We start from the raw sequence: 21,612 nt of genomic DNA on the forward strand, positions 1-21,612 counted from the left end.
ATAACAGCATTAACATTTTCCTCAACATGACTGAGTGTTACAGTATGGTATGTCCATGTTTCTTCTTTTAACTTTTAGACAAGTTTGCTAACCAATTACATTGGGCTAAACCAAAGTACAGTCCTTACCCAAAGTCATTCTTTAAAGTAAGTTAGAATGGATAATTCCATGTCTACTGTTCTCTGGATCCAAAGAAAATGGCAAAATAATTTGATAATAGCAAGAGAGTAAACAGAGTCTCAGTATGTAGCATACCAGGATGAGCAAAAGCAGGCAGAGGCTGTATAACAGCAGGAGCTCCATTAGCCAGGGGAGGTACTGCTGCTGCAGGAACAGAAGATACTAATGGTGGAGACATTCCTACTACTGGAATAGATGCCATTGGCACTGGGGCAACAGTTGTAAGAGATGGCATGCTGGCAATGCCCCCAATACCTATGGGCAAGAAAAGGAGATATTTTTTCTAATTTAGAGACTCCTAATATGATACAACAATTTAACTGCAGCCTGCAACCCAGCAGTAAATGCAGAATTAAAGAGCAAATTGAAATGGAAACTTCCACACACCGCTTGAAAGAATTCTTACAGTCCACTGCACCATTAGCATGGCAAGGGAACATAAAACAATGCAGAGGGAACAACATACCACTTTATAAAGTATGCATATAAGATCACATTGGATGCAACACTGACCAAAAAAGTCTATTAGCATTTGCTGAAAAAAAGAATTGTTTGCTTTGAACGAAATGAAGAGCAGCACTGTCAACTTTCAGTGAGTAATGAACCCAAAGCCTACATTTAGCCACCGCTGAAAAGAACAAGCTTCAGGATAACTGCTTGCAGCCTATTGTCAAGATGAAACAGTGCAAAGCTAATAGGGTAAAGCACAGTAATGAGGTATTTTAGGTGTAAGCACAGTTGCATGGATAACAGGGAGGTTAAGGAGGTCCAATCATGCCAATGGGAAGAATGAGGGTGTCTGCAAACAGCTGAGATGAAGTCTACAGTGAATGAGAAAAAAGAAAATCACAGATTTTGCTGCTTTTCTTGAGGGTTTGACTTTATTATGCCTTTTCTCACTTAAATCAGTATTTGCTCTGTTCAATTGCACTCATTTCTTAACAACACTGTTTGTAAAACTTGTGGAAGTGACAACTGATCAAACAACATGGTTGCATGCAGTTTATCAAATGCACTATTCTCTTTTCTTAAGGACAGTAGTGATTCTCAGGCACCAATCAACTTAAATCACAGCAATGACTAAAACAGAAAGGTACAGAACCTCTCACTACAGAATACAGCAGAACACCAAGGTGTCAAACATGAGGTTCAGCTTCATTTAGCTATTTTCTTCTCACCATCCCATTTTCCCTACTCTTTTCCTTGAAATTATGGCAACCCTGGCAGTACTTAACCACGAGAATTGAATCAGCAGCTGTTCTAGCTAATACTAGTGCAGCACTGTTCATAAAATAAAAGCAGAGGGGTGCATGACTACCATGACTTGTAAAAAGTCAAGAAAAACACAGCTAATCTTGCCAAAGCTGGAGATCTCTTAATGACAAGTTTAAATAAAAACTCCAGCACTTTGGAATGCACTAGCCCTGCTACCCGATCCATCTTTTTACCCCGCAAACACTTTTGTTTGGAACATACAGGGAGCAGTATAAGACCTGAAGCAAATAGGACCTCAGCTTATGTTATTCAGTATGGTTGGGTGCTAAAAGCTCATTGAGATTTTTTTTGGAGCATGTGCATGCATGTGGCAGCATTTGTTTTTGAGTCCATGCACTTTTAGAAGTACTTTTTCCTAAAAGTTTCTTTCAGAAACTGCAAAATGACAATCAAATTCAACTTAGGCTGCTACAATACAAGCTAACAATGAGGAAAGCAAAGAGCTTACCAAATCCTGGTGCACTAGGCAGAGCAATAGGTGGCTGCTTCATGACAGGAGGCAGTGCAGATGGGAGTTGATAACCTTGTAGTTTTAATTTGATAAGTTTCATAGCTATTGAAAACTCCAACTGATCCATCCTCCCATCATTGTTCATGTCAGCTAGAGCCCTACAAAATACATGATTTCACATGGTTAGGTTCTTAAATTATTAGGTTCCTAAAAGAACTTCAGGAACTGACCTAGGAGCGTGCACACAGAGGCATGTATATTCAAGACTAATTAATTTCCACTCAAAATAATTATGCCAGGCTAAAAATCATCATGAAACAAGACACTGTTTAAAACAAGAGCTTCTTGATTTCTTTCTTGGAGTGATTAATAAAGTCGCTTTTCAACTCTTAGAGGAATTACAGTGAAGCATCTAGAGAAGAAGGATTAACGTAGTTCTACAAAAACTTTGCAAAATCACACAAATGAAACTACATGATACTACAAACAGCACCACAGAGACTCAAATGACTTAGTCTGCAAATCTGTACTTTAGCTACACTTAAAATAAAATGTTCTTTAAATCTGTGCACTTTACTAAACACCATTACATCTGCAAGTGTACAAATGTGTTTTCAGTTAAACAATAGTACTCAAGATAAAACATTGAGCCTAGACCTTGAATAGGCTTTCATGTAAAGTAGTCTGACTTAAACAGTCTTCTTTTTGTTTCCTCATTTGATGGTTAAGAAAACCATGCTCAGCAGGGAATAAGGCTGGGAGGTCGGGGGGAGAGAAGCAGGAAGAAGAATGTTAGTTCCTGCAATTGCAAACCAAAAAACCAGAGTAAATCCACATTAATAATGTAATTAGTTGTAAACTTAGTTTTAAACATTATGCTTATTTCTTCGCATTCATTTGAAGAATTAAGTACACATTTCAGTATTGGAATAATATATATTTTTAAGTTCATGTGTACATTTACATGTCATGGACACGACAACACAAAGGACCTAGGCAGTCTAGTTAAACTAGAGCTTTATTTCTGATCAAATCCCTGTCAAGGAAAGCTTTCATGCAATTATGTGAAAAGTTATCAAAAAAGTACTGCAATAAATGGACAGTTATTTATAATTGATACTTAAATAAGTAGACAGCCAGGTAAATGCAGTGGCAAAGCATTCACAAAATGAAAACCCTCCCACCTCAACCAAAAAAACCCTAGGAAAACTCAGCGAAGCGGCAGATCCCAGGAGGGGTTGCCACAGGTCAACCATACAGCTTAACAGTTTCCCCTGGTTTGAAACACCAGTAGCATTTCCCCAAAAATGGAGACACTCCAACCCTTCCCAGTACTTATAAGACAGGATTTTCAGCAGTGTAGCTGTCTTAATCCACCAATTTTGATTTCATGAAGCTAAATAATACTATTGAAAAACTGGCAGCAGTATTTAAAGAAGAAAGAGAAAGTCTGGTGAGGAAACTGTAGACTCTGACGCTTACAGTTAAAAAGAAAAGGATGCATTGCACCACTCCCTGAAAGATGTTGAACTACTACATATATTTCATTGAAGAACACGTTTTGGCTGTGAGAACTTCTAGGTGTTGTTTCCTGAAGCTTCGTATCACAGGGAAGTTTAATTTACACATAAAATCTGCCTGCTCTTCAGTGACTTTAAACCTTCCTCTAATCCCACTACCAGCAAGTCTTTGGAAGCCTAAATTTAGTCAAAACTGATTCTGGGATCCACACAGTATAATGTGATTTGGATTCAAGTTTCAGTCACGATCGCTTAGTATGTGGTTCATTTGACAAATAATTAAGAAGATCCTACTGTAGCAGTCAGACTTGATATAAGGTAGTCCAACCAGCAGAAGGAAGAGGGAAGGCCAGCATGGCAAACCTGGACCAAAAGAAGTACAAATTTCGAATGGGTATCTCCCCTTCCTTGCAGAACACCACTAGAGTCTCAGCTTCTGATCACTCTTCCACGAAGAGTAAGCAACACACTGGTACCTCCTGGTGTACTGGCAGGCTAAGTTAAAGTGGAAGATGTAATGTTTTTGTCTTCACGCAACTTGCAGAGACAAGTGGGAGAACCCTAGTGAAGGCAGAGCAGCCTCTCTCCTATGAGTGTTAAGCAACAGCAAGGATAGACTGCGATAGCTGTTAATGAAAAATGTATATTACAAAATGAGAGGTATAGTTACTTCTAGAAAATAATTAGAAACACAAAGCAGGCTTCTCACATTTTGTTATTGAGGTTATCCACATTCTGTTAATTCTGAAGTACAATGGCTTTCTCTGGACATAAAAATACTAAGAGTTTATTAGCTTCCATTATATCTTTCTATCCAGTGGGGTGTGCATACCACAAGCCACTACATGCAAACCAACTGCATGTATGCAGTATGTACTGCTTTTCATCCTATACAATGAAACAGGTATAAACCTCAAAAAGATGTGTTTGCATCTCTCTAAAATTTTCTTTACATCAGAAATGTTTATATCAACTTAAAATTCCTGTAAAAAGCCCAAATTCATTTTGAAGGAACTCATAGTTTAACTATGACAATTAAGAATTTCTACTCTATTTTTCAACAATAGCATGGAGCGCCTCACAACATGCTGTAGAATTTTTGCTGTCAAAAATCATCACTTAGGCTTACAAGGAACAGTATTACCCAGTACATTTTAATTTTCTTCTTCATACACCTTTTACTTTTTACAACCAAAACAGTTCATATATCATTAGTCACCTCCTACAAACAGTGGTGTTAGATTTCTAAAAGTCTCACTTGGGAGAAATACATGCTGCAAGTCTTACAAACCCGAAACATTCAAGAGGCAAAAGGTACTTGGAATGTTAGAATGTCAGAAACTTAATGGCTAAATGTGTTTTCTGAAGTGCTCCCTTTTGTGGGTTTTGCACTAGAAAGTAAACCAACATACAGTGAATGAATACCGAGGGTAAGAAAGCCTCATTAGAAAATTACAGAGTATTAAGAACAATGGAAACCAGGAGGAGATAATTAGCGACACTTAATTGATGCTTGCAAGCAGACACCACACCTTTTTGAAGGCAACTAAAGGAAATTCAAAAATATTCAACAAGGAAAATGTGTGGGGTTTTCAATGAAAATTTAGTTCAACATTTGCTTAGCCATTCTTCTGTCAGATGCCCAGTGGAAATGGGCTGTAAAAAACAGGCTTATATAGCTAGCAAGCTGAGGATGTGCATAGGAACAAAGCTAGAGAAATTGATCTGGATAAACCTATTCCAGCAGATTTTTTACTGCACTCCAAGCAGTCAGTGGTCTTCCCAAAGATGACTCATTCCTCAACATACAGCAAAGTCAGTCAGCTCCATAGTGACCAACCGGCACCAACAACTCAAATAGTCACAATGTTCCTTACATCTTTGCAATTAAGCAAAGTAATTTCACAAATTGTACTTATAATAGTCTTATTTGTTCAACCTAAGTGGCTTCTACACCCGCAAATACTTTGTTTTATAAAATTTAAGCCTTTCCATTACTAAAGCACAGGCAGAGTCCCTCAACCTGTTATATGCATGGCCATGAAAATGCAGTAAGAGTAAATATCACACTGCAGGCGACCTTGATTCTCCAGGCGCTATTTACAGAGTGTACTGCTAGAACACAGTAAGTCTTTGCATTCTACATGAGAAAATATTAATTGTCCAGTAATAAGAAACTTTGATGTGCACCAGTCTCATGGCTTTAATTGAGCTCCTATTCACATAATCATCAGTAGCTTTTAATTTAACATCTGACCTTCTGTTCAACTTATTTACTCTGTGCCAATGGCTTTGTTATTTAAATTAACAGCACAAATTTCAGTGAGAAAAACTATGTACACACCACAGAATTTTACACATTTTTACAGCATGCTAACAAAAATGAGCTTTTGTCTGACAAAATCTTTAGTGCATAAATAGGACAAATTTTAATTTCTAATTACTGAACCTAGTGTCATGCTGTTAGATTATAGTGCTACTTTTGAATAAACATCACCTTAAATGCAGTGAGTGGCTGACAGTAAACACTACCTAATTCCACTGTTCTGCTTCTAATGAAATTTGCAAGAATGTAGTGTCCCTAAATTTGTTTCACTTAAGGTCTGGCTGGAACCAGTGCAGAGCAGTAAACGGATTAAACATTGACTAAATATTTATCATATTTTATAGAACAGGCCTGTGTTTATAACAGGGGTTTTCTAATGAGAATAGCTGCAGTGGGCTTCATCACAATGCTAGGTGTCAGCTGCTGACAAAATCCTTCCCCTACAGATCTTTTCTTCCTCCTCTCTCTCCTCTTTTCTGCAGAATGCAAAGACAACTTGATTATTTTTGCATTTACGAGGCGCTCAAACTGAGTATGCACAGTTTTTTCCATCATGATTAGCCTACAAAACATCTATCTCCATTAAAATAGCACAGTGTTAAAACAAGGAAATCTCCTTGCAGTTCAAAAAAATCTGGATTTATTTAGCTTTATATTCCCATATTAGATTTTACAATCCCATATCATATTATAAAACGCAGCCATAATTAGAGAGGAGAAATTAGGTCTTTAGCATCAGTCACTTAATCAGTGCATGTATAGTAAGAGTTACAACTCAGAATTGCCACCCATAATCTTTCACTCCCACACTTGGACACAAATTTAAGAAGGTTGTGAGGGAAGCATGTGTCAGAAATAGGTAAGTCAACCAATGGCTTTAGTCTGTCCTGAAAAAATAAGTAACTCTAAATGCATGAAAGACAGATGGCATTGATTATTTTAGTTCTCATTTAATTCCAGAGAGACAGGCTACACAGAAGATGCTTTTTGAGGCCACCATTCATAAGGGCTTTAGAAGAAAGCCAGATTATTGCCTACTTAAAAACAGTTATCTTCCGAGCCATTGCAGTCTCAATTCAAAGCCTACTTAGAGGCTTCTTAATAGATTACCAGCTTGGCAGACTCCAAAGCTTGTAAAGGGTAGAACAGTAAAGAAGTTGTCATGACAGACTATAATAATTCCACTAATTTGCTCCACTGAGGTCCCAGGGACTTCTTTTTTCTTAAATGAATGATGAGTAAAAGGGAAACAGGAATTCTCAATGCTAAAAACCATGGAGCTACTATTTTTAAGGAACATGAATTCTGGGGAAGCTTTGATTAATAACAGAAATTAAAATAAGATATACTCCTTAGAGTCTCATCTTAGGAAACAATTACACCAACTGCAGAATATTCTCAAACCAGCTCTTGAGGCAGAAGACATTTAACTGGTACTTCAGCTAGCTAGCTAGCATTTCTTGAAGTTCTAGTGAAAATTATTTTTTCACGATATAAAAACGGCAATTCAATTTTAATTAAAATTAAAATACAAGACAGTGAAAATCCTTATACTGCTCACTTATGCAAACAAAATTCTCTCACTCATGAGACGTTTGGAAACTCATAGAGCTAGAGGGCTTGCTTTTTCTGCAGAGAGCTCTGAAAGTGGTAAGGCCAATCACCCCTGCAGTTCCTTTCCCAGTTGTGTTTTTCTATACAAGAACTTCCATAACCACCAAAACACATGAAACTTTGTATTAGCATAAGCTTGTCTACATACAGCTGTAGGTAATCCTTTATGAAACAAATGCTAGGCTCCTATCTTGCAGACAGATTAATATGATCAACTGTATTCAAAATAAGTAGATTCATTAAGAATAGGAAAAACACTTCCAAAACACAACATATATACGCTTCCATATTTCTAGGATCAAAAAATTAATTTGAAGAGTTTTATAAGTTGCTCTAACTCAGAATAACAACTTTCCTTCCTTAAAGACTGTTGTATCTCCCCTTCTCTCCCTTTAATAATCAAATGCTATCTAAAAAAAAAAAAAAATTCCATCTATTCAAGAAATAAAGAATACTGATAGAAAAGAAGTTTTCTGCAGCTCGTATCTCTCACAGAGATTCTGGGCTTATTACTCCAGAACTCCCCCCTCTATTAAAGTACTCACAGATCTATATAAATGTTAATAGAGATTTAGATAGATAAGATTAGAATATTGCTATTAATCCACAAAGCAAGTGTGCCACTTTGAGATCTTACCCCGGGAGCTAAGACAAACAATGATTCACATTTTTCAATGCAATCTTAAGCATATTGTGACATACTTTGCAGGCTGCAAAGGACTTCTTGCCACTAAACAGTCTAACTCCTATTGTTTCTGTGGGACAGCAGTAATCTGTGGTAGGCTACAAACAAGCATTCACTGACAGATCAAAAGAGTTAAATCATTCGAGTTGTGGGAAAAGAAGGGGGTTTTCCTTTCTTTTTTTCTTTTTCTTTTTTTCCCTGTTTTTCTCCCCCCCCCCTTTTTAGGGGTCTTACTACCACTATGCAACTATTTTCCTACCTGGTTATTCTAATTCCAACTAGGAATATATACAAGTGATCTAGATTTTTACTTAAATATTTTACTTCTCTTAATTCAGAGATGATCAAAAAAAGAAGAGAGACAGTGAGAAAGGGATGTCTACATGCTTTTTTATGATTTATAAAGGCAGCATGAATAAGTTTTAGTTCAGCTTTATTTAAAAAAAATGTGCAAGTTCAGGTCTTGTCTCTATGACAACTACAGAACTAGTGGAATGATTCTCTCCCTCTCAAGAGGCTGAAAAACTGAATAATTCAGAGAGGAAGAGATTTTTAGTCAGACTATTTACAACTGTTTAGTTTTGTTAACACCTATTTAAAGTTAATGCCTACGGAACATTTTTAGAGAACGGATGTCTTGTTTAAGACAAAATTTCTTTCCTTGTTTAATTAAGAAGCAAGAGAAGTTCCAAAGGGACATCTGAACTTCACCGAGTCTTCAGCAAATAAGATAACCAGACTAGATCTGATATTTGTAAGATGAAGATAATTTGAAAAGAAAATAAGTCATTTATTTAAAAGCCATGTAAATCCAGCCGCTCTTTTAGGCATGTATATTTCTAAAGCAATTGTTTTTCTTGCAAGAAAATAATTCTCTTCTTTCTCCAGTCAGAGCAAGATTCTGCCTTTAGAAGTCCTTACTACAACAAAGTTTTTATAACTGCAATAAACTACTCTCTTTCAAACAGTTAACAAAAAAGGAAAAGTTAACAGATTTGTTGAAAGTTATCCATCCCTCTGCTGCTTTTTTCCAATCTAGAATGAAAACCAGTATTATTTCACTCTGTCTAGCACCAAAAAAAGTTTTAGCAGTAATATAATTAATATAAATTATGAATAATCTATGCAAGTTGGCATGTCCGAGTCTGGCAGCGTCATATAATTTGGAGCAGAAACAATTGCAATCCTGCATTAAGAAACTGGCAGACTGTAGAAATGTTTGTGATGTGTAATATACAGCAATGGAGATTTTGATCTGTCTAAACGCACCAGGGAATAGTAAAAATTTCAAGCTTTCAAGCTGTACCTCCAACTACAATGGAAATAGTTATGCCAGTCTTAATTTTGGTAACAAATTCTGCAAGTCTTGCATAGGCTCTCCCATTAGAAGATTTTTTTATACTAACTACTGTGCTTAGCGACTGTATTAGTACAGTTTTAATAAAGTTGAAAGCATTTAGTAATTTGAAATGAGGGTTGCAAATCGCCAACTTCAAAAATGCCATTTGTAGAAGGATGCCTACTTCCAATAACTGAACTAGTAATTTAAAAACTCAGCTAAAACATACTACAAAGCATATTTGCCTTGTAGACTTCTGCAAAGCACACTGAACTAAGTCGGTGATTTTAAACCCCAGACTGTGAAATATAGTTACTGTCCAAGTCTGTACCAGTAAACTTCACTCTGTGACATAACTGCCATTCTCCCATCCCCTCCCATATACTCACCATATCTGTGCTAATATCGGTTGAGGTAACCCAGATTGAAAAAAAAAGTTTCTAGCTTGATCACCTATAAAATAAATAGGACATAATTTCAGAAAAAGCTAAAAATACCTGTAAGAGGAAAGAGGAAATCATGAGTCAAAATTATCTAAAACAGAAGCAACAGTAAAACCATAAATACTTAATGCTACGCATACATAACAGAGTATGAGATTTAAACTTATTTTGTCACTTGCAAACCTACTAGATATTTCCAACAAGCACATACTGTTTAAGTCTGCAACAGTCAGCAGCACATGAAGTTAACTGGGCATAAACATTTAGGGCAATGGGAAACTCATGGTTCACAGTCCCTAATCTGTGTTAACGGCTCTCTTTGCAGGAATCATATGCCTTGTGAGAACAAAAAAATTTTTTTCTTCCAGGAAAGTCAATATAAACTCTATCTTAGATTTTTTGGAAGTACAATGCCAGTCAGCTAGCCCAAACTAAATAAAGTGGTCTTTACCCTGATAAGCCCCCATTAAAGAAAGCAATGGTATATTTCAAAGTCATTTTCCAACTATCTATCAAAAGTAAGGATAGCAAAATAATTACAAAAGGATTAGGCACTTGGAAATGTTGTGGCTTGTAAAGCAAAGTTGTAAACAGACTAGAAATAGCACTAAATATCAAAGGAGGTCAATAAAAACAGTAGTATTTTGTACCATATCTGTCATGCAACAGGAGCAGAAACAATCAAATTGTATACTTGGAGACATGGATGGCTGTGATGAGACTCTGCTAAGAATCTGATTCCGATTTCACACTCTGGAAATCCTCTTGACGGATCAGACAGCAAGAAAGGTAAAACACTTCTATACCTTTCATTTCAACTGGGCATCAGAGTTTAGATAGCACTAAAGAAAATTAAATGAAACAAACTAACAAAAAAGTATTGCCTTTAAAACCAAAGCAAATTAGTGGTGTTCAATTAAAATTTAGTAGGATGAGTGCAATTCCTTTACTTGCAGCTTTGCTTCCCACAACTTAAATCAATTTTGCGATTTTGATTTTTTAAAGAGGTCATCCACGCTGATTTCACTAGTTTAAACAATCAGTTTCTGAAACAGATTTCAGTTAAATTGATATATCTTTATTTAAACAGACTTCTTAATCCATCAGTATGTTAGCGTGGTGGGTTGACCCCAGGCAGAAACTAAGCACCCAGTCACTCACTCAATTCCCTCCCCCCAGCAGGATGGGGAAGAGAATAGGGACAGCAAAAGTGAGAAAACTCAGAAAACTCACTGGTTGCGATAAAGACAGTTTAATAAGTGAAAGAGTAGAAAAAAACCCCAAGTGATGCAAAGGTAATCACTCACCACCTCCCTCAAGCTCAGTCTCTGAGCAATGGCTACCTTGGAAGACAACAGCCCCCTCCCCCAGTTTTTGCCGAGTATGGTGGGACGGGATAACCCTTTAGTCAGTTTGGGTCAGTTGTCCCTGCTGTGTCCCCCTCCCAACTTCTTGCCCACCCCCAGCCTCCTCACTGAGGGGGAGGGGGAGGGCAGAGTGAGAAATAGTGAAAGCCTTGAGGCTTTGCAAGCACTGTTCAGCCATAGCCAAAATGTCCAAAACACAGCACCACACAGGGTGCTATGAAGAAAGCTAACTCCATCTCAGCCAGACTCAGTACAGTGAGTTAATTCACTGCGTACATGAAAAGCACTACAAATATTACCAGGCATCACAGTGATTCCACATCCTGAATTCTAACTCTACAGTTTGTAAGTATCAGCTGGCTCCACACAATAGAACTGCTTTATAGAGCCACAGTTATAAATAATTTTAATCCTACTTACAGAAAAATCAAGTGGCATAAACCAGGTATGTAGCTGGCAAATATCAGGAAAATATCAGAAAAGATGGGGTTGATGTGGCAAGGCATATGAAAAATGGGATATAAAATGAGTAAGATCTGTTCAATTTAAATTCTTATGCCCAAATGTCTCCCAGGCAACTCTGTACGTATTTAGGCTCGTTAGTTAAGATTTAATTAAATGAAATTAGAAGTGAAAACTATTTCATTACCAGTGATAAATCCAGATGTTGGTTTCAGACTATGGAACTGTTGATCATGTTTAGCTCTCTCCTCCACAGTAATAGCCCAGATATCCAGGTTGCCTAGTTCAAAAGAAATGGAGAAATAAAATTAAGAAACATTATCGAAAAACTACACTATTTTTATTTCTGAGTATAATTATATCATATCATACTGGACCTCAACATACACACAGAAGCCGTTCATCCAAAGTCTATAGTTGAAAGCTCCATGAATCCTTAAATAGCCAGTTAGAACTTAGGAACTTACCAGAACTAAGTGTTACCAAATTAAGATGACTGCTGATCACTGATTCACTTATCTGGCTCATATGAAAATTTAAGTTACTACCAGGCTACTCAAAGTACAATCAAACTTACAGATGGGCTATTAAAGGACAACAACAGCATACCAGAGGATATAATGCAGAAAGTTCATAACACTAGATATTTAGGGGGTGGGAGGTCATTTGCCTCTCAGAGCACATACAGCTGAAATGCAAGTTCTTTTAACTGAAAAGGTACTTCAAATAATCAGTTGTGTACTATGTGGTTTTGTACTATTATCAGAGAAGAACTCTCCTTACTTGTCTAGGAAAAGTGTGATTCAACCAGATAGTAAACATTTTTCATGGGTGACAACAGAACACAAAAGCGTGCTCCTCATTCTTCTGAGAATGTTACACAGACCAGATTCTTCACAGTACACTCATAAATTGGAGGTGAATATTTAGTTTATGTTGAGATTTACTACCCTTCTACAGTGCCACGCTTCCACAATGCTTTCTCCAGTTCCACCTCCATTTTTGCAGCAGTTCCTCTCCTCTCTCTCCTCTTGCAGACATTTCACTTTCATCCTTCAGATTATTTGTACTCAGAGCAAACATATCTCAACTTCCACTTGAGACCTCCAACGAACTCTCTAACACTGTGTTTCAGGTTTGTCTCAACAATTTCTAACCAGTAAAAATCATGATTTCAACATCTGTAGAAGTACATTGCGCTGGTGCACCTTCCTGTAGCTCCTACTGTATAGGAATGTAATGATATGAAGGCATCTAAGTTAATTGAATCAGTGTTTTATTGAAGTAATATTAAAAGATAAAATGTAGACTTGCAGAAAAATAAAGAGGAGATCTAGCATTCGCTCCATCTCAGCACTAAATTCTCAGGTAATAAGGTACACAAATATTTACAGCAAGTATTTCAAACTGCTTGCAGGCTGAGGCAGAATCAGACTCAGCAGTTATGAAGAACATGAGAATTTCCTGCCTCCTGAATTTCTGCTATTTAAAATCTACTTTCATGTGGCAAAATGTACTTTGGAGAGAAAAGGAAATGGACAAGGGGAAGAAAAACATTCCTTTAAATGGTAGATTTCACTAATGAAAGAAAAGCTACATTCTTGGTAAAAAATTATCATCTCAGTTTCAGGTAACCTATGTATTTCTAGAAGCAGACAGGCTAATAATAACTAATTCAAAGAAAGGTAATTTTAAGATTAGTCCAAAAATCCCAGAATTTTAGTGATTAAGCTCACAGAGGCACTGTAAACAGATTTCATAGCTGTGCTCCCTGTGGGGATGAAACAGGACTCTTCTTTGGATATGAACATCCCAAAACACAACAGTTCAGGTAAGCAATTATCTCCCCCATCTTCTCATGAACTCCTGACAGGAGGAAAGGAATGGTGTTGATTAAGACTTTATGACCAATATACAGATTAGGGCAACTAGTCTAGGCCAACTAGGAGCAGATGAACATCTCCCTGTACTGGAAACATGACTACTCCAGCCTAAGATCCTAAGGCTGGATGTGGTAGTTTACACACAGAGGGAGAATTTCTTGAATATAATGTGGGGAGAAAAAACTAAACCAACATGAAATTTGCAATCATTCGCTGGCTTGCTCTCTCTCAATTTGAGGTATGCATGACTCCAGTACCAAAAAAAAAAAAAAAAACCACCTCAACAAAAAATCCCAGACCCCAAAAAACACAACAGCAAAAAAACCCCAGCTCTTCCTATCCTTCTGCAAAGAAGGCAATAAAACCCAGAACTAAAAACTCTTATGGCATGAGGTAACTAAAAATGTATCCTATAAACTATTTTAAAACAAAATTTGTTGATTTCTTCTCTGGAGTACCTGTAACTAGAACAAATGATTGTCAATATTTACTCTTCCAGATGGAGATTTGGTTGGTATTGAAACAGTAGATCTCCTTTGTGGTATATGAGCATCAAAAGAGCCAATGTTAAACCAAGCAAGCCTAGTAGCCTCTTCAGTCAGAAAAGTATGAATGGCATCTCTGGCATTGCCTCATTTCCATCTTTTGTTATCTGAGGAAACAATAAGACCTATGGGAGGGCATGAAGCAGGATCTTACCCAACACCAAGACATCATTCATGGCTTCAGATCCTGGATGCCAATACAGAGGTTGTGGGGCTTTTCAATATATTTGGATACAAAAGAGGCAGTCACCAAACCACAAAACTGACTCATAATCAAGCTATTCTTGAATGCAGCAGCAAGCCCTCTAACCATCTTTTCTTTCACGTGGCTTAGCAATCACTTCATCTGCAAAGGTGAAGCAGTGGGCTCTCCTATATGAAATGGGCATTTTCTTCTCACAGACAAATTGACAGAAGGTCGAGCATACCACATTCTTCCCAACAATTATAAAAAATCCTACTATGCCTTTTTTTTTTTTAATTAGTCATCCTTAAAATGACCTGTGTTCTGGAATATCCATGAGTCACCTTAATTTAAATACTGGGTGCTGTGCTCTTTCCATACCCATTTCCCAAGCTGACTTGAAAGATTCTTTAAAAAGAAAGGACATGAAATAAAAACAAAAACATCATTATTGGTATTCACAAGCAGAGGGATAACAGATACTGCACCTTTGGAGTGAGGGCTCTCCCAAGATGGAGGCTACATACATCTTCTCCTCTGCATCTTGTTTGGTGACTACAAGTAATAGAAAATGTTGCGCTCTCGAAAGGATGATAAATTTCCCCATAAAAATTGGAATTTTCTTTACACTGTCTGTTTCTTCTTACAACAATCTTAGACTTTTGCTGTCATTCTTCTAAGAGGAGATATGATGCTACTTGGTAGGCTTGGTTCAAGTATGAATATCATAACAAACTTCCCTCACACCACATTACAAATTAAAGATACTCCAGAAACTACATTAGCCACATGCATATTTCAACTTCCTCTTTGTAGAGCAGTCAGATGAGAACAGTTGTTTGAGAAGAAACAGTGAATTCCTTCCTTCCTAAAGCCATGTACTAGAGTTAACATGATCCTGGACAACAGATGCAAGATCAAATTGTAGTATATAAAGTTGAAAAAAGAAAGCTGCTATCCATCTGTAATGCAATGAGAACTCTCTGAAGATGGCAGAGGAGAATGCCTTGAAGACAAGTTTTCCATTAAGAATGTATGTACATGTTTAAATATGGGTGCATGCAAAGCACAGTCCTAACTCTAAACAAAAGGAAATACTTCAGTCTGAACGAGCAGATTTCTTTCACACCACGACTTCTCTTAGATTGTGAAAATCACGGTGAAATGAAGCTATTCACAACTTTTTACACGACCTGAAAAGGTATCCTACATGAAACTGTCCAGCGAGTTTAGCTGATCAAAGCTTTTGGTAGCCAGTTTCACACCCAAACTGAGAAAGTGTGGCACCAAACAAGATTTAATCCCAGAGGGCTGGACTTAAAGATAACTGAAGCAACGAATAGCAGCTTCCAATTATACGTTTATTCTAGCTACCACATGCAAAGAGATGCTTCTTCCGTTGTGCTTCATGGACTTTTTCAGACTGGCAGAGACTGCATCCAGCCAATTGTGTTTAACAAGAACTGGGTTTCTCTAACAACATACTCTGAATAACATGCGTGCTTCCTGAAGTCTCCCACTGAAACGCTAACACTAGATACAAATTTAGTTCCTAGCTATATCCGATCCCAAGAACTAGACTTCCATATGTATTTATATACATACACACACACATATTTTTGTGTATGTGTGTATGCATATTTATGTGTATATATGTATACACGTACATACACACACAAGAATCATATCTGCATCTCTAGAGAAAAGCCCTTAACAGATGCAACATTTAAGTGGAACCAAACTAGTTACTAGGTCTCAGGACTGAAATTTATCTTTGTAATCTTTCTTCAGATCGGTTGCAAAAGTGGGCTCAAAAATGTATTTCATGTGAATAGCAAAAAGTAATGTCTCTATTGCACTACCAGGGCCCTTCCTGGATCTTTCAAAAAGACTGAAGTTCAAGATGCTATACCTTCTCTTGTTATAAATGGAGAGCTAAAAAATGCAGCACCTTTGTTCCAATCTAAACATGGGTTATGAGACAATAAGGAAAAGAAATTTGAAGTAATAGCATCCAAAGGCATCTGCTGTACTTTTTAGCAATGAAAAAGTCCAGGAATCCTCAAAGAAAAAGCATATCCACTTCTTAGCCACAACCAGTGCAGAATGAGGCTATGGCCCTACTGCCAGTGGCTGAGTGGCCTGGATCTGCCCTACAGTTACAAACTGTAGCACTGTAATGGATCAATGCACAAAAAAGGGATACAGCACAGCTTTTCTGTTTGACTCTTCTGAGATGTCTCTGCAAAATTTCATGTGTGTTCTCTAATGGGTCTGCAAAAACATCACAAATCAGATAAACTATCATCTCAGAAAGATACACTATCCATAAACACTTGCATACAGAACATATTCAGAAAGGAACAGATTTATGCAGAGTTTTTGCACATAAGAATAGTTCAGAATACACTATAAACAACTTACCCCCAAAAGGTGTTGGAAACTGAGCCATGGTTCTGTCACTTTTAGCTTGTTAATAGATGCCTGAAAAAGGAAAAAAAAAAAAAAAACCAAAACAGATAATCAGTTACAGTATCTTCCATTTTCAATATATCTTCTGTACCACCATATAATTAATTAGTACAGCAAAAATAAAGGTAATGAAAAAGTAGGATCATATAAATACTACCTGCAAGAACTGTTACTTACAAGAGAACTAAATGTCTCATTTTTTGCACTACCCTATGCATCCATGAGTGCGTTTTCATACTAGCAAACAGCTACATTTAAGTTCTGTTTCAAGAATGTCCTCAAAAACAATCTTCATTTATAAATAATCAGTGATGTAGTAAAGAACAGAGTTAAGCCAGCCACAACAGAGAAGATCTCAGTGACACTGCTCAAGGCTGCATTACTTTACCGGGTGTTAGAGCTCTGCTCCTACTTAAGAGCAAAATTGGCTCTATTTCCAGCTGTTGAAAACATACAACATTGTCAGTGATCTGTTTTTTATTCCTGACAGAAAAATTCATGAAATGCACTGTCTTGCTTAGAGACCCTTTGTTTTAAACAAAGTACATTAAAAAATGAAACTAGATTTCAAGACTGCTTTATGCCCAAACTAGCCCACAAATTTAATAAGCACATCCGGATGAACAAAGTGCTAAACGTGACATCGCAAGCAAAAATACGTTAGTCAGTGGGAGATACTCTTAAGTTAGCACTGCTTGCTTTTCAAATAAAAGCAATCTACACAGTCTAGAAATGTAATCTTTAAAGAAAAAAGGAAAAACATTTTTCTTACTCCACACAAAGACTGACATGAACTGCTTGAGCCAAGAGGACAATAGCTAGCAACAGAGCCACAAAACAATGAAAAAGCAGCCTCTTGTCCTACTAGATTCCACGCATGTTTTCCAGGCAACAGGAGAAAAGCAAAAGGAAACAGAATCAGAAGGAGAATAATTTAGACTGCTTGAACAGCAGCAGAAATTTATCAATATCACTAAGAAAAGGCATTAACTTGCATCAACAATTTCCTTTTGTCTGAATTTCTTGTTTGCTCCCCTCCCCATCCCCCTTTCACACTTCCCACATACTCTTCTGGCTTCCAACTTGGGAACCTACTATATATACACTCCACAGATGTCACTGCAGAAAAACCCACTGCACTTTTGTAAGCCATTCTCCCCATCAGTTGTAATTTAGAGAACTATGAAAAAAATACTGAATTTTTTCCTCATAATTTGGCAGACCAACCAAATGTGGTACACGACTCAGAAACCTTCTTCCAAATCCCAGGTAACGCAGCCGATACTAATTTCATGCACAGCAAGCATTACCTCAAAAGTTTAAAATCACGTGCATACTGATACAGTGTTTTCAGAATAAGCTACCTTAGTAGAATGGCTCTTTCAAAAGCATTTCTTAAGTGCTAGAATATCAGCACTTTAATCTTTGCTTATGTTTTCTTATTGTACTCTGTTGCAGGCAATACCTCTATTATGCTTCTATTTTTTAAAACTGCAAGCAAACCCAGGGGAGCACAGATTCTCTTCCTACTTCAATTTCCCAGAGTATGCAGAAGGACAGGAAAAGCACTTGGGGCAGCAACGGGAGGACAAGAGACTTGAAAAGGAGAACTAGAGGGTCGGTTGAAGGGGTGGTGGTGGTGTTTGTTTTGTTGTTTTGGTTTGGGGTTTTTTTGCAAGCTAAGAAAACTTAAATATTGTAAATACTGGGACAGAAGAGTGCATAAAAGGACTGAAAGTGTTTAGCCGCTTAAGGGAAGATACTCCTCCACAGATTACTAGTACTCTAAAGGAATTGGTAGTTATTCCTCATTTACCTTGAACACATCAGAGGGGAGGGAGTGGGAAGTCTGAAGACTAGCCCTGTGCTGGATGCCAAAGAAAGCATAAAACCATTCTAAAGAGCTTCTGGAGAGAAAAAAAAAAAAGAAAAAAGCAGCAAAAAAAAAAAAAGGAGGGGAGAGTTAGCAGTAAGCAGATTAAATAGTGATGGGTAAAATGGAAAGGAGCAGAAGGCTATATTTAAACTTGAGAGACTGAAAACCAAAATAAAATAGACTGCAGACAGATATACAATAGGAAGCAAACAGAGGGAGATAAAGATCAACATACTCCAGTAAGACAGTAATTTAAGTTTGCTGTTTAGTGCCAATGTAACACCCAACTTCCATAACGAGAGGTTTCACTTCTCATGCTTGAGGTGACACCAGGGGCCGTAACTCTGCAGGAATTAAACTTTGCAACTGTGAACAGTTGATTCCAACAGCTCAGGGTTTGTTATATATGAAAATGAAGGTTAAAAAGAGATCAGGAATTTCACAGCATTCCAGTATTTACTTTGTAGTTTTTTAAGTATCAAAGAGCTGGAGAACCTGTCCTGTGAGGAAAGACTGAAGGAGTTAGGTCTTTTCTCCCTGGAGAAGAGAAGGCTCAGAAGGGACCTCATCACGGTAGTCCAGTACTTACAGGGCAGCTACAAAGAGGACAGAGGTTTTCTCTTCACAAGGAACCACATGGAGAAGACAAGGGGCAATGGGTACAAGTTGCACTGGGAGAGGTTTCATCTCAATATAAGAAAGAAATTTTTTACAGTGAGAACAATCGATCACTGGAACAACCTCCCCAAGGATGTGGTAGAGTCCTCATCACTGGAATTTTTCAAGATGCGGTTGGACAGAGTGCTAGATAATCTCATCTAGGCTCCCTCTCCCACGAAAGGTCGGACCAGACGGTCTTTCCAGGTCCATTCTGACCCAGGCTGTTCTATGATTCTATTTTTTGGGTTGAAGATCTCTGGGATGGAGACCAGGTATTATTCATCCAAAAAGCATCTGGCATAGTCATTATATTATAAATTTATCACATATTTTTAAATTATTGTAATGGAAATACAAGTACTGACATTTCAATTTGCAACATTATTTTGATATAGTAACAAGTTGTTCTAGATCTGCATTCCTCATATCCTAATCTCTACCGGTTCCACAACAGCATTAACTCCTCTGCCTTCCTTGTTCCTCCCGACACGCCCAACAAGAAAGAACGCACAGTGGGACAAAACAAAAATTATGTAGGAACCAACTGACCAGAAAGCTGACAGAAAAACAGAATGGGTAAACTGAGCTCTGTGCCATTCCCTTCAGGAAAGCAGTAATTTCTCTCTAACTAACTACTGATATTCATATCTGTAGGAACTTAGATATCTCAGCTATTTTTTGAACTCTAACAAATTCGACCGACATTGACCAATGAGTTCAGAAATTATTCAAGCAGGAGGAAGGAGAGACAATAAGGGGAACCACAACTGCACTGTCAAGTCAATCATATGCACTGTTTCCTTAGAAAGCCAGCCCAAAACTCTTAGCATAAGCAAAATTATGCTAGTAATGAACTGTTAAATAACAGTCCATCAAATAGTTTATTTTCTGCAAGAATCAGAAGATGCAACAGATATTTTATACTGCTTTTAGAAAGAATAAAGAACATTGAGCTACTCACCTTCGCTTGTCCACAAAAAAGCTTAAGCCATCACCGCACTGAGATTTGACAAACAGATCCAAAATTAAACACTTCCTTCTAACATACATCACTTAATCTATAAACAACAGAGAGATATACATCTAATCTACACACAATATAAACCGCTGAACACTACCATCATTCACAAGCTCTGTACTTCCCAACTCTCCACAAAAGGCATACACACCAGCTTTCAAATTCACAGTGTGGTACCCACATCAACCATACTGCACACCCTCTCCCCACAAAGGTCTGTGTAGCACCACAACGTGTTTGTGTTCTCAGGTCAGTGAAAGCAGCGTAATGAACAAATGATGTTCCAGTAGATCAATAATTTGCAAATGCACACAAGACCCATTATACACGTCTGCTCTCTGTAATTCTTTTCTGCTCAGGATTATTATACTATGCTGTTATGAGCAGGCAGAAAGGATGCTGGTTGTGAGTATTGTTCCAGTTTCACTCAACATCTACTGCGTTCAGGAGTTTTACCTCTCTGTCACCTGGGAGCTGGAAAGCCCACAAAGTCTGGGAGTGAACATTTCTAGCAAGGAAAGCAGGAAAAGAGGAGAGTGTAATCTCTCAAAAATAATGGGGTTGATAAGACCAGATGAGCCTACGTTTTTCAGCCTGAGGACCAATGCTATTTCTCAGAGGTAAGGAGATGAACAATACTTGGAGGTAGGTTCTCAGCCCTGATTGTCTTCCACTGTCACAATCCTACTGGAATAAATACAGTCCTCCCATCCATGATCTCCCATGGACTTCAGAGCACAATGAGGCTTTCCCTACACCTGAGCATGGGGGATGATGAAATGTCATACTGGCACACAGGTGTAAAGTCTAGAACAAACATCAGGACCAAGGCATTCAGACAGGCATAACTTTTATATTCTGTACAATTAGAACTTTCATAATCTACACAATTATTTTTATATACACAGAGAGTGTTAAAACATACATTTAAAACGCATAGGTTAGTTTATGAGAAAAATTTGCTTACACCCAGCTCAGAGCGAGGGAGACAAGGAAATGCCCAGCCACCTCAGCTGTCAGTGTTCTCTCTTCCATCTTATACTACTGTAGATAAGCCCAGAAATATTTTATTTCCCTTCCTTCACTCCAAATAATTTACTCTCTTCTCATAAACCAATATTCTATATACAAGTAGTACTCTCTCTTATATATACAAGTACGCTTCTAACATTCTGCTCCTCCTTAAACTTAAAGGAGGGCTTTCTAGACTAAAAGTTATTCATATAAAGATAAAATTGAAACATATACAGAGACTAAGTCCATAGGTACATAAGCCCAGATCATATCTAAATTTAAGTACTGATGTCTAATC

General features: G+C 37.5%; 1 protein-coding gene across 2 annotated transcripts in view; it reads right to left on the bottom strand.

Annotated features, from left to right (window-relative positions):
• Positions 1-21,612, bottom strand: part of ITSN1 (intersectin 1) — a 137,851-nt gene that overhangs the window by 88,752 nt on the left and 27,487 nt on the right. For both annotated transcript variants that reach the window (XM_050915310.1, XM_050915311.1), the window contains exons 2-6: positions 16,699-16,758; positions 11,850-11,942; positions 9,780-9,843; positions 1,904-2,064; positions 256-435 (exon numbers count right to left, since the gene is read on the bottom strand). In XM_050915310.1, coding sequence (XP_050771267.1) covers positions 256-435; positions 1,904-2,064; positions 9,780-9,843; positions 11,850-11,942; positions 16,699-16,726 — 526 coding nt within the window. In that variant the 5' untranslated portion in view covers positions 16,727-16,758. The remainder of the gene's footprint in view (positions 1-255; positions 436-1,903; positions 2,065-9,779; positions 9,844-11,849; positions 11,943-16,698; positions 16,759-21,612) is intronic.

The sequence above is a fragment of the Gymnogyps californianus genome, chromosome 1, assembly GCF_018139145.2.
Source record: "Gymnogyps californianus isolate 813 chromosome 1, ASM1813914v2, whole genome shotgun sequence".
NCBI lineage: Eukaryota > Metazoa > Chordata > Aves > Accipitriformes > Cathartidae > Gymnogyps > Gymnogyps californianus.